The sequence below is a fragment of the Ixodes scapularis genome, unplaced genomic scaffold (assembly GCF_016920785.2).
Source record: "Ixodes scapularis isolate PalLabHiFi unplaced genomic scaffold, ASM1692078v2 PGA_scaffold0__279_contigs__length_252992795, whole genome shotgun sequence".
NCBI classification, from domain to species: domain Eukaryota; kingdom Metazoa; phylum Arthropoda; class Arachnida; order Ixodida; family Ixodidae; genus Ixodes; species Ixodes scapularis.
Genome location: NW_024609835.1, coordinates 180159622 through 180172104, shown reverse-complemented (window position 1 = coordinate 180172104; position 12483 = coordinate 180159622). Strand labels below are relative to the sequence as shown.

At 39.4% G+C, this 12483-nt stretch overlaps 1 protein-coding gene across 1 annotated transcript in view; it reads left to right on the top strand.

Annotated features, from left to right (window-relative positions):
• The window catches only part of LOC115320499 (carnitine O-palmitoyltransferase 1, liver isoform), a 68273-nt gene that overhangs the window by 13367 nt on the left and 42423 nt on the right, over positions 1-12483 (top strand). Inside the window, exons 4-6 of the mRNA XM_029980709.4 lie at positions 7360-7514; positions 11117-11167; positions 12061-12183. Of these exons, the coding sequence (XP_029836569.2) occupies positions 7360-7514; positions 11117-11167; positions 12061-12183 (329 nt within the window). The remainder of the gene's footprint in view (positions 1-7359; positions 7515-11116; positions 11168-12060; positions 12184-12483) is intronic.

Below are 12483 nucleotides of genomic sequence, written 5' to 3'. Positions count from 1 at the left end.
GTCACTGGTAGCATCAAGTAAAACTGAGTTTTTCTGTCTTCTTATTGGCCTTCCTCATTCCCCTGAGGCAGGCTGACATAAAATCTATGATGCTGTGAAGATGCTATTGGCAACGTCAAGTGAAACTGGGTTTTTCTTTCTTTTGGTTGACGTTCCTTGTTCCTTTAATGCAGTGTGTCATTAAAAACAGTATGGTATTACAAAAAAAAAAAAACCTGAGCTGAGGTCACTTTTGGATGCCATGGTGGATTACATTGTCACATTTTCATAGATATGGTCTCCCCATTAAAGCACACTCCTGACATACTTCATAAACCTAGCGAGTTCATAACCCTGTCAAGTGTGCGATGCAACCAGGCATAACCAATCATAACGCATGCCTAATGCACACACAGCACATTTTGGGCCCCCTGGGTTTATCAGAATGACCAGGACAAGTACAAGACTGATGTAACTGTATTTAACATGTCCAACCTGCCTTTTTGTATCCCCCTTCCTCCATGTGGAATATATGGTGATGTTTATGTAGCCAATCTAGTTGGCAGAGTTACTTAAGGAAGCATAGGGTACGGTCATTGGTTCGGCATGAACAAATTAGTGTTTTAAGCCCATCAACTCACAGCATGACTGAGGCAATGACAATGATGAGATGATGTTAATGCATGTATTGCATCAAAGTAGCTTTAATGAGGATGAGAGCCAGCATCTCATCTCCTGAAGTTGGATAGAAATGACGGTTAGCTGACATTTTATGAAGTACAGTATTTTTTCTGCTCCTTTTCTTGTTTGATCTCGATCTTCCTCTTGCATATATAGTTGATTTTTGTAGTTTTTCCCTTTCTCTCAGTGGCCATATCTCTTTTGGCATGAGGGGATGTTGCCACAAATCTTTCCGCACGACTTCTTCTGATGCGACATTCACGCTTCATTGTTCACATTACCGCCATAAAAATGAAATAACTGAGCTTATTCATAACGATCTAGAGCACGGCTGCACAACTCCAAAATAGCCTGGGCCAAAGCGCATTCCATTTGAAACCTTGTCAGGACTTGCTATTATCTGTTTTTTTAATCATTTGCAGAATCGTAAAACAAGAGTGGGATATTGCACATTTAAACCACCTGGACTTCGGGGTGTCGTGTTTTGGAGAGATCGGCCGAAGAAGCACTCGGTAGCAACATATTTGATGGTATGGATTATCCGAGAAATCCCTGGAGCAGGGGAACAAGAGGGACAAAGGACAAACACAAGTCTCCAAACACCTCCTGTCCCTCTGGGGAACAAGAGGGACAAGAGGTGTTTGGAGATTTGTGTTTGTCCTTTGTTCCCCTTCTCCAGAGATTATTTTCATCATTTTCGTCCAGCTTGCTTGCACCTTTGCATTTAATTGCATTTTTATTTTATTTTTTTCTGTTTGTAGTAGTGTTATATTTATACTTCTGGAAGTTCCCGTTTGTACAATTCACACAGTCCTTCGTTTAAGGCAGCTGATAAAATCGCTGACTTTCCTTTCACTTTTTTAGAGCAAGGAAGATGTTGAAAGCGGTAAGAGCAATGTTTTTTTGTACCTTAGAGAAGGCAAGTGAACTCTGCTCACAATTCATTTCATAGTGAAAACAGCAAAACAAAATTATTGCACAATAATTTTGTAAATGGAATGCATTTATTTGTCATGATAGCTGTGAGAAAGCGTTACAATCATTCCTTTCTGGAGGCATGAATCATTGCGATAGTTGGCCATAATTTGATAGCTTTCCTTCAGGGTGAGTTACTGTTTCTTTTCTAAACCAAAATTTAAGAAAGTCGGAAATTAGGCTTGTTAGCTCAGTTTCTCCTCTTGTAGCATGTAAAAACTGCATACTGGCTTGGCTCATTACATTAGTCGTCCTAAAGACACCTGTACAGCTTACAAAAGGGCGGCATGAGTGTGGACAGTGGGCGAGTGGTAGCTTTGCCATTGCAGAAATCACTTGCTTTGCAGCTAATGCCTACACCAAACCGCTCATTTTAACACAGAATATCTTTCTGTCAGCAGATTTCCACAGAGTTTTTTAATGGCTGGTTCTAACAAAAAACCGACACCGAAATGCATTATGCTCATAAGGAACCATATGAAAAGACCTCCGTCCTTCAGTGGAATTTGAACTTACCACCTTGAAATTGCAAACCAAGTGCTTTGCCGACTGAGCTATCCAGGGTCGATGGTACAGATTACGCAAGAGCAAGCTCATTTGTGCGGCGCGCACTTCGCAGCCGTTCCAGTCATGTAGCGCCATCTCATGGCGTGTCGGAAATGAAATTGAATCTTCGGTAGGCGGTGCCATTCAGACGCCCTTCTCTTTTTTCCCAGAAGGCTTATCACACATTCTGTGCTTACCAGTCTTTCTGAGAATGATCAAGCTTGTATAATTTTTTTCAGCTATATCCGATAGCACATGATGGCTTTCATTGGAAGTGTGAAGACAAGCTACAATGTAAAAATAGAAAGGCAGGGTATCGTCCCTTCTTTTAGTTCTTTCTTTGCAACCAGTCTTTGCTTCTCAACGAGTGCTCTGAATTCTATTCCTTTGTTTATTTGTTTAGCCTTTGTTCAGTGAACATAAATAATTTTAAACTATTGAGAATTCTACTGGGGGGGGGGGGGGGGGGATTGAAATCATATTCTGACTTTTGCTTTGAGCCATGTTGAATGAAGTCCTAAACAGCTCTCATCCTTAACTGAAAAATGCCTTTGACAAAACTTGAATGGGCAGTGAATATGTATGTACAGCATTTATATTTCTGCATTTTCATTCATAGTTTCCTTGTGGAAAATTGAAACTGAGTAATTCTTTTGTTCTGCTTGGATGGTTGTGAGTGTATCATAAAACAGGCACAACACTCTTGAAGGGGTATTAGAAAGTGTGCCTCCTCTCAGGGGGATTTTGGCCTCTTTTTGCATCCCAAGAAGTTGAGTATTATTTTTTTTTATTTAAGAAATGCTGTGGATAGTTCTTCACCATCTAAGCAGGAGGGGGTTAGATGCATTTTATAGCAAAATAATAAAATCGGTCAATATTCAAAACATATATGCAGATGGAGGGCAGTGAATTCCAGTCAATGATCGTCCACACAAAAAGTATAGTTGAATATCTTAATTTTTGAGCACATGGTCTGATATTTTTGATTGGTTCAGCCTTGCTGAGCACTGAGGAGCTGACTAAATGTATGTTTTTGTCCAAGTATGATTTGTTATCGATGATATTGTGAAAAAACTGAACCTAGCAATTTTCCTTCTAGCTTTAAGGGATTCAAGCTTACATTTGTGTACCAAATGGTCTTTATGAAACGTAAAATATTATTAAATTTTCTCTGGGAAGATGGGCATAATAGGGATTCTGATAAGGACCGCTTGCAATGAAGTGAAACACATTAGATATTTCTATAGATACCCTCCATGGTTGTTGTAGCCAGAACATCCTCCTTTATATTATATAACTAAGCACAAATAAAGCTTCTGGCTAAAAATGGTTAGCATCAGACTGTACTAAATGCATCTTATCACATTGCACAAGGTACACTTGTATCCTGGAATTGTTTAATGGTACCTTTCAAGAGCAAGAGTCTTGTATTTTGCTTGCTCGCATTTTCGTTCCCCAAATGCAATTCAGTCATCATCAGGTTTAAAAGCTCACAGCAAAACTTAATTTTTAAAAGAGGAAAGGGGACAGTGACAAGAACCATGGACACATCCTATGCTGGCACAACTGCTGACAACTCAATGAGAACTCTGCCAGGATTATTCATCCTGTCATTGTGGGAAAACATGAAAAATCTCCAAATTCGGAGCCTCAAGTGGACCACAGTGATTGCTTTCTACCAGCCGATCTAGCACATGAGCATTCAAAGTCTTACAAGAACAAAACTATTATTTTCTTGCCTTTAAGGGGGTACACTGGCTAGAGGTTGAACTTTTGAACTACTCAAGTGATCAGAATGAAATTAGCAGGGGATATTTAACTTCAGATGTAGGTGTACTGTACAAACTTTCATCTCTCTAGGGCAACTTTGCATACCTGCATAAGATGTGTCACTCTTCGTTAAGAAATCTATGATATGCAAAGGAAGCTATTAGGCACCATTTTAAGTGCTTGAGTATAAAGTGGGGTTATGGAACTTCGGGCTATCTAGTTTTTATAAGTTAAATGTAAATATTTCAGGAAGAGTGATTACCTCAAAATATGAGATGCATTTCTGTCCTATGTCAATTTTTGAAAACATAGTTTTTTCTCAATGAGGACTTTAATGTAAAACAAAATAAAGTAGATAGCCCGATTCCCCAGTAAATTTTAGTTCAGAAACATCTTGATTGTGGTATCAAAATAATTTTACCTTCAAACAAAAGATTCCTTCGTATGAAATTTGCAGCAAAAATGGAACTGAGAAAAATGCATTCAAACATTGAACTCCTTTACTTTGTTACTGCCTCACAATGTGTTGAAAATATTTTATATCAATGTAATTATTTGGCACATGGTTATGAAATTTAGTGTAAGGGTGTATAATTAGTTTCTAAAACTGAAAACCTCAAAATTGAAAAATTAATTTTTTTCAAAAAATTTTGAAGCTCAGGCCTATGTCCCTCTTAAAGGGCAACTCCGCTTCATTTTTGGTTTTGAAAAAACAATGCAGTCCTCTTCAGTATCGCCTAGGAAGACCACACGTGAAATGTTACGACGCAGTTCTGTCTAAATGTTTCTTAAACGGTCCGGCAAACTTTGCAATTCGCCAAGTTGCCGAAATCGGCTGACTTGAGCGGGCGAATTCAGGCGCAACCAACAGCGCAGTCAAGGCTACGGCATGGGCAGAGCCAACATTGAGCTAAATGTCATTATCATGGCCCCCTTTTGCTTGTTTTCACTTCTCCGGGCGAGCGTAGCGCATGACGTCAGCAACGTTGCTTCATGTTCAGCGGTGTCCACGTGATCGGTGTAACGCGCCTGCGCAGCGCGTTTCTTGGGAGCCGTCCGGCCACCCGCCGTGGTCCCGCCGTTATTGCCATCTTCCGCGTCACAACCGCCGTCGTCGTCTCACCGATTGTGATTATTGTCTCTCGGAGTTTCGTCCACACTATGGACACCACGTGCTCAGACTTATGCCGCAGTTGTGCAGACGTCGTCGAATGCCGTAGACACCAAAACGTGGCGAAGAGTGCGGTGCAGACGACACTCGCGCCTGCCACACGCCCGCCCCAATCCCGCCCGTCGTTGGGCCGAGGATCATGTGACATCTCGTAGCACGTGATGGCCATGTACTTGGCGACCCGGGGCCAATGTTGCTGGGCGGAGCCGAAGTTTCGGTTTCAATTTCCGCTCGTGTTTAAAATTAGATTTAAAAATATATATCCCATTTTTCGCGAAGCAAACGACGTAGTGTGTTTTACTAGGGTTTTTTAATTCGAAATCAATCATTATCCCAAAATCTTTGGAATTGAGCGGAGTTGCCCTTTAAGGGGAACTAAAGTAGATTTGGAGTTTGCCTTTTTCTGGCACCGGTTTAATCTATGTGGCCCAAACGTTCTAGAAAGTCCAAAATTACGATGATACATTGCCTTTTTTCCCTTTAAAAATGTGTCTAAACATTGTGAGATGCCCCTTTTTCGGACATATTTATAAAAGGGGGTCTGTTTGTAGCATTTGATAACATTTAGGGAAAAAGGCCACATATGATTGTAGTTTTGGGTTTTCTAGAACCCTTGGGGTGCATAGATTGAGTTTGCAACACAAAAAGACGAAATCAAAAACTACATTGTGTCCCTTTAATCTTCCTACAAATGTGGTGTCTTTGCTTGGAACATAATGGTTTTCAATGAATTTTGTCATTGTTTATACCTGTCACAAGTGAAATTTGTTTCTCTATTTAATAATCCACTAGGTATGTGCTGTTGAATGCTATAGCACACCTTACCTCAGGTTAGGTAGGGTGTGCTATACCACTCTTGTAGTGGTTGTCATCTTTGTGTGTTACATTACAGCTGTCACTTACTTTCATCTCATGCTTTGCTCATGCATTATTCATGCTTTTTCTGTCCATGGTTCAATGGTTGTGGCTGGCTTCCTTCGCCCAAAACCATCTATGTTGGCATGTTCCTTGATGTTCTTTCCCTTCACAAGTTGTTTAAGATCGTGAAACCCTCTGGAGTGGCACAGAGGTGCATGCATACCTAAATTTCAATGATTGCATAATGGAGATGCATTTGGTATCTTCGATGGGGAAATTTTCGTGCTGAATGCAAATTGTATCCCAAGTGTGTGATGTGCTGGCCCTTCAAGGCCTTAAATTGTTGGTTTTGAAATAAATCGTTGATATCATTGCAGAAATTGCAACATGGTGCGTGATCAAAGTACTGTGGGTTTGTAGCTATTGCGGTCTTCCCTGCATAGCTGTTGCCCCCTTCAAGTACAGCCAACCTTGTTTTGTGTCGTTTTCTGCTTTCAAAAGATGAGAGCTTAGTAATCTTACTGCTGTAAAGAATATTATTTTTGCAAGCAATTTTTGTAAACTTTTAAAAAGTGGGTTGTGGGAATATTTTTTTGTCACAAATTTTCACGATTTCAAGTGATACATTATGTTTTCACTACCATAGAGTGATATATTCGCAATACTGACTTTTGCAGTGTTTTCCGAGTTGTGAAATTCATAAAAATTCAGTAATTTACATGAGATTTCTAGGCTGGGTAATACTAAAAACATTGATATGACTTGCTTTTGACAGCTTTCAAGGACAAACACTTGTGCAGCCACACTAACAAAACTTGCTTTACCTTTGCAAAATATTTCTTATTCTGGTGCAACAGTTGAATGGCGTCTATATTACAATAAATAGAACTAGATAGAAAAAAATATTTTGGTATGAATTGTATGTTTTTTATGATGCTCTTTTATTATTCTTCCTACTGATAGAGCATGGATGCTAGGAAGAAGAAGTTGGGGCTGTGCATGATTTGTGGCAAAGATTTTGTGCTGTGCTTGTTTTGTACTTATTGCACTGTAGTATCTGTGGTCATTTCAGGCCCTGTGAAAAAAATAAATGAGCGTGTCTCTCCAAAAACAAAAACAACACAATTTCAAGATAATCATTCTTTTGTGTGTGGCATCAAGCAATAGTTGCATTCTTTTGTTTCTAAAGGCCAATTGAATTTGGCGTGTTTGCTTTCTGTAGTATGCCTTGTATTCTATTCTGTGAGATTGCATCTCTTTTCAATTACTTTCAATCATAATCATCTTCTCTGTCAGGATTTTGACAAATGCATCCTTCTCCCTCCAACCATTTGGTTCTTGAATGTTTGACGAAAGCTGAGGAACCTTTTTCTGCACAGGAACTCCATCAGCAATGGCATGTGGCCCACATCAGTACAGAACATAGGGATTCTTTGCGTGATCGTTTTCCTGTTCATGCTTTCGGAAATTGATGTGGCAGAGTCCATCAAAGAGTTCTTTTGGGACGCTGGAGACACATTGCATGTGCCTCACGGTAAGTATCTCAACTTGGCTTGTGGTTACTGTGGCAGTCACTACCACTGTGAAAAATAGTGAGTTTTCCCTCACCTATAAAACTGGCCACTGCTTATGGTTCTATTAAGGGCCACTCCAGACTAGAACCGGCATCTTTTATTTCACTTAGGAGCCAATAACTTTATTTATATACATAAATAATAAAATTTGTTTGTGACCTGGCTTCAGACCCCTGGCTTCAGGGGTCTGAAGCCAGCGTGGGATCTGGCCTGTGAAGCAATATTATGAGGCCCCCAACACGCGTGAGCTTTGTTTGGAGTAACGGCTTGTATCACCATCAATTTTGACAGTTTTGGTCGCACATAGAGGCATGGTATGGGGGTGTCCAATACAACACAGAAGTTCAATGGATAAAAAGCTACGAAGGTTTTTTTTAATCTTATCTTTTTTTTTACATAATCTTTTTTTGGGGGAAGATGTTTTTGCAGGATCTTCCTTATCCTAATTGAGTGTGTGGTTTAGCATTTCTGGCTAATATTTCATACACTTAAAAACATAAACCTAACAGTACAATGTAAAAGAAAATTCACTGTGGGTAGCTCTCAGATGTGAAAGTTCTGAGTTGTAGCATGTGCTCCTAGAGCACTATGAGCTTCCATGAACAAGAAATCTCTTAAGTTCTTTTTTTAACAAATATATGCAGAAGAAACATGCTGATTGTGCCATGACTGTGTTACAAAGAGAGTCTCTGTGAGATACTAGCGATCCGAATAGGGAGTATGAAATTGGGTTTCCTGACTTTCAGAAATACTACCTAAAACGGCCTCTACATTCTCAACTTTGTATTTAAGGTAGATGACGGCCAAGTACAAGAGATTTGTCAGATAGGTCCTGCTGATCACTAAACATACAATATGTTTAAGTATGCATTTGCGGTGAACAACTTCTGAAAGTTTTACACTGACCTCCTCGAATGAATCTACAAAAGCTCTCAGCAGCCTTGAACAGAGTGTTCGCTGCAGTAGGTATATCTACAAACATAATTTTTCAAGATTAAGACCGTAAAGTCAAATGTATGTTTGCAAATGAAAGATGGGCATGTCCCACAAGTTCTACAACTCTCAGTAGCTTTGATCTGATTGTTTGCATCTTGGCTAACAACATTGAATATAAAATTGTTATTACCATGTTATGTGCACCAAAATCAAGGGAATATTTTTGTGCATCAGTCTAAGTGGGTAATAGTATTTTTAAATATTTATATTTCCATAAACTGGCAAACCCCCCTCCTCCTCCACCTCCTCCTCCTTCCACCTCCGGTTTTCTGTCTTGCACCCTCCATCTCCACTTTGTGGTGATTCGACCCTCTGCAGCAAAAGCTTGCTGACACCTGTACTAAGTAGTAAACTTTATTGTAAGATATTTTCCCAATATCTTGGTAATCAACACGAAACGAGAATACAAGCAGGCTTTTTTAAGTCAATATGCTTATCTCAGTAATGAAGCATAGGAATAACTTTGAGGAGTGACTCTGCCTACTTTAGAAATGCTTTGTGACATCACGACAACAACCATTTATTTTGCCAACATATGCATCTTCCTCGTTTACTTGTTGGTGATGAATAGAAGAAACCTTGAAGAATGACATGATCTTACGGCAGCTGTTTGGTGAGGAAGCATACAATACGCCAAATTTTCGACCTTGTAATTTTCATCAGTTTCTTTTTGGAATTTCAACTTATGATTTAACTCATGTGGTCACGTGGGACATGATCTGTAGGAAGGCATCTTGAAAATGTTGTGTGTTTAAGTAGCAAACCATGAGGGATCTTGTTTGAACAAACATGTGTTTTTGATCAAGTGCTCCTTTGACAAGGTACTACCGTATGCAGATAAAATGCAGGAAACAGATTGTTGTAGCTACATGCTAATTATGTAGTGAATGTAGTGACGGACTAGTGATTGACATGGTATGAAATCGTGAAATTCTAAATGTTGAAGCCAAATAGGGTGATAAACAACATCAAATTTTGGAACCATATTCCTTGAGATTCATTTTTGGTCCATCTCCAATCTTCTGAATTTGGTCTGACATGATCTAGAATGGTATTTGTAAAAAAATACACTAGTGATGGCAGGGTTGCCATTATGTTATTCCTATTAGAATTATGCCTCTTCATGCTCTAACATCTAGTACCATATTTACTCACATAATGAACACCCCTTTTATTTTATTAAAAATTGACAGATATTTCGGGGGTGCGTTTATTACGCAGGGTAAAACTTTTGCATTTACACACTTTGTGCCAATGTTATTTTAACTGCCAATATGACACGACAGGGTACTGTGGTACATCTTCACTGACGGAGGAGCGCCCACGGCTGATCGTGGACACACCACAGTAATCCGGTGCACCATTCTATAAATTGCAAATATTTTTCAGGGCACTTTCGGCATGCCTTTTGCTCAAAGAAAAGTGCCCTACGAAGTTCGGTATGGAAGTGACATGGCCTTCCTTAGGCCTAACCACTTTCACGATTTCACTGTGTGAAAGCGGATCACAGGCTGCATATTTGTTGACATCAATGCATCCGATGGGTGAAACATGTCTGGGGCTGGGCAGTTCCTCGACCCCAGCGTTGTTAGGTGTGCGCGCAGCTCGGTTTCACTGTTGATCACTTCCACAACTGCGCACTGGCAGCCATTACGCACATGTACTGATATGCTTGGCTTAGCTGGGCCTGGCCACTTGGCGGCAAAAGAAAATTGACCTGGCGAGCTTGGTGGCTGTCTGAGTTGAACGCAGTTCAGAACTCGCGGAGCCGAAAATTCAAGGTGCGTTCATTACACAAGAGAGGGAAAAAGTCAAAATATTGTGCAGTGCATTCATTATGCAAGTGAATGCGGTATTTACAAAGCAAGTGGATGGTTCAAACTACAAATAAATTTTAATAATGCTGTGGCTCATTTTTTTTGAGATGCAAAAAACCAAATGCTTCCAGAAAAAAAAAAGTTTTATGTATAATTGTTTGGCAGGAAATACCTGGGTTGACGGTGTTAAAAGCAGACAGAAAAAATGCTTTTGAAGGGTATTGCAAATTTCAAATAGTTTGGCGTAAACTGTGACTCTTCTTCTTTTGATCTTGGACAGTTCTGTTCAGTGCAAATCAGTTTGTTGCATGAGTTTTTAGACACAGGTCATACGCAATAGCAAATATTTCAAATTCTCGTCAGTGCCACATAGCTTTCATACCTGATGAGCTTTGAGCTATTTTTCATGCGTACGTATGTGGAGCACATATATATGCAAGCATACATATGCATGAGTACAAAGTCGCGTCTTTACACTACAAACTCATGTCTTTAAAAGTTGCTTCTAAAGCTGCTTTCAAATTATTGACAAATATACATAACTAGTTAAACAGTTATCAACACATACACACAGAAGTTTCAGATCTTTATTTATATGCCAGTATTCTTCAGTGCTTGCGAAAGGTTTGACAGCAAGACTTTTTTACAAGTGCAGATCCCTAACATTTTTATATCCTGTCCAAATGCTTTCCTGAGAAAATATTTGACAAAATCATAGCATGAACAGATATGCCATTAACATTTTACAGTTGTACAAGTAATGCAGCATAATTTGGCTTCAACACTGATTCTGAATTATGGTGAGTTTCTTATTTACTTCAGGTTTTAGGAAAGCCATGTTGTAAGAACTGTCCATTGTCTGCTTCTAGATTGCTGCTTTTGATTACTAAGCAAATGTCCAACATTCTTTCTTTAAAGAAAGTACACCCTGGTCTGGGACCATTTCTTTGGGGACCATTGTTTTTATTTACCCTATAGCTCTTTCAACAGGCAATTTGTTGTGCTCTTAATTCTGGCTTGTGCTAGTTTCGCTCAAGAACTGTACTAAAGGGCCCGACTCTTTGTAGAGCATTACTTGATTTCTGCTTAATCCTGCTGAATGAATTATTTATATCGAGAGGTAACATACTAGAAAAAGTTGGCTTATTAAGAGACTGCATATTTTATTTGAAAGTGCCCATTTCAATCAATGAATACTTTGTCTTCTTTATATACAAACAAGTTCTGGAACATATGCTTTGAACACTAAGTGGAACTTTCTTTAAAGCCTTTTTGTTTCTTCTTTTGAGGTGACCATACTGTGGAACTTTCATTAAGGCCTTTTTGTACCTTCTTTTGAGGTGAACATATTTATAAGTTCATCTTTCGACACATTTCTTTAGACTTCATAGTCATTTTATCCCCATGACACAGGGGGGTAAAATTCTATTTGGAGATAAATCCTGCTGTAAACAACTGCTTTCATAGAATGATGGCAATTGTATTTTACATTGAACTTGGTTTCTGTCCAGCCTGTCACTTGAAGGGTAGCTGCCTAGAGCATTAGGTGCACTTGCCCTGTCTATATCCCTCTTTTGTCATTTTTGTCTCTTCCTGTGTGTTTCACTTTTGGGTCAATGTTTGAATTGCCAATGGCTGCATTTGTAACTATCTAATTCGAAACACAAAATAACCTCGTGTTCATCTCTTGCAGCACTCCCATCCACGGTTCGAGCTGTCATTGTCGCCTGTTTCATCAGCATTGTCCTCTCGGTTATCTTTATGAAAGTTCGCCAGATTATTCTTCGTGGCCTTCTTGCATACAGAGGATGGATGTGTGAGTATAACATCTGGAGATTTCTGCCTCTGTTTTTATAAGTAGCATTTCCTAAAACCTCGGTAGCATTGTAACATAAACCATTGCAGAAAGGAAAAGAAGGAAACACGAAGGGATGAATGCTGATGCATGCATTTGCTCAGAGAGTGAGACGGTTACTCCTAACGAGCGATAGCTGTTTATTCTTTTTCACAGCTTGCAAGTTGCAATCACGTTTACTCGTACACCGGAAATCGCTTATGTGAGACATCAACCTGCCCAGTAAAATCGAGCACACGGCACTAACCTATAAACAAGAGC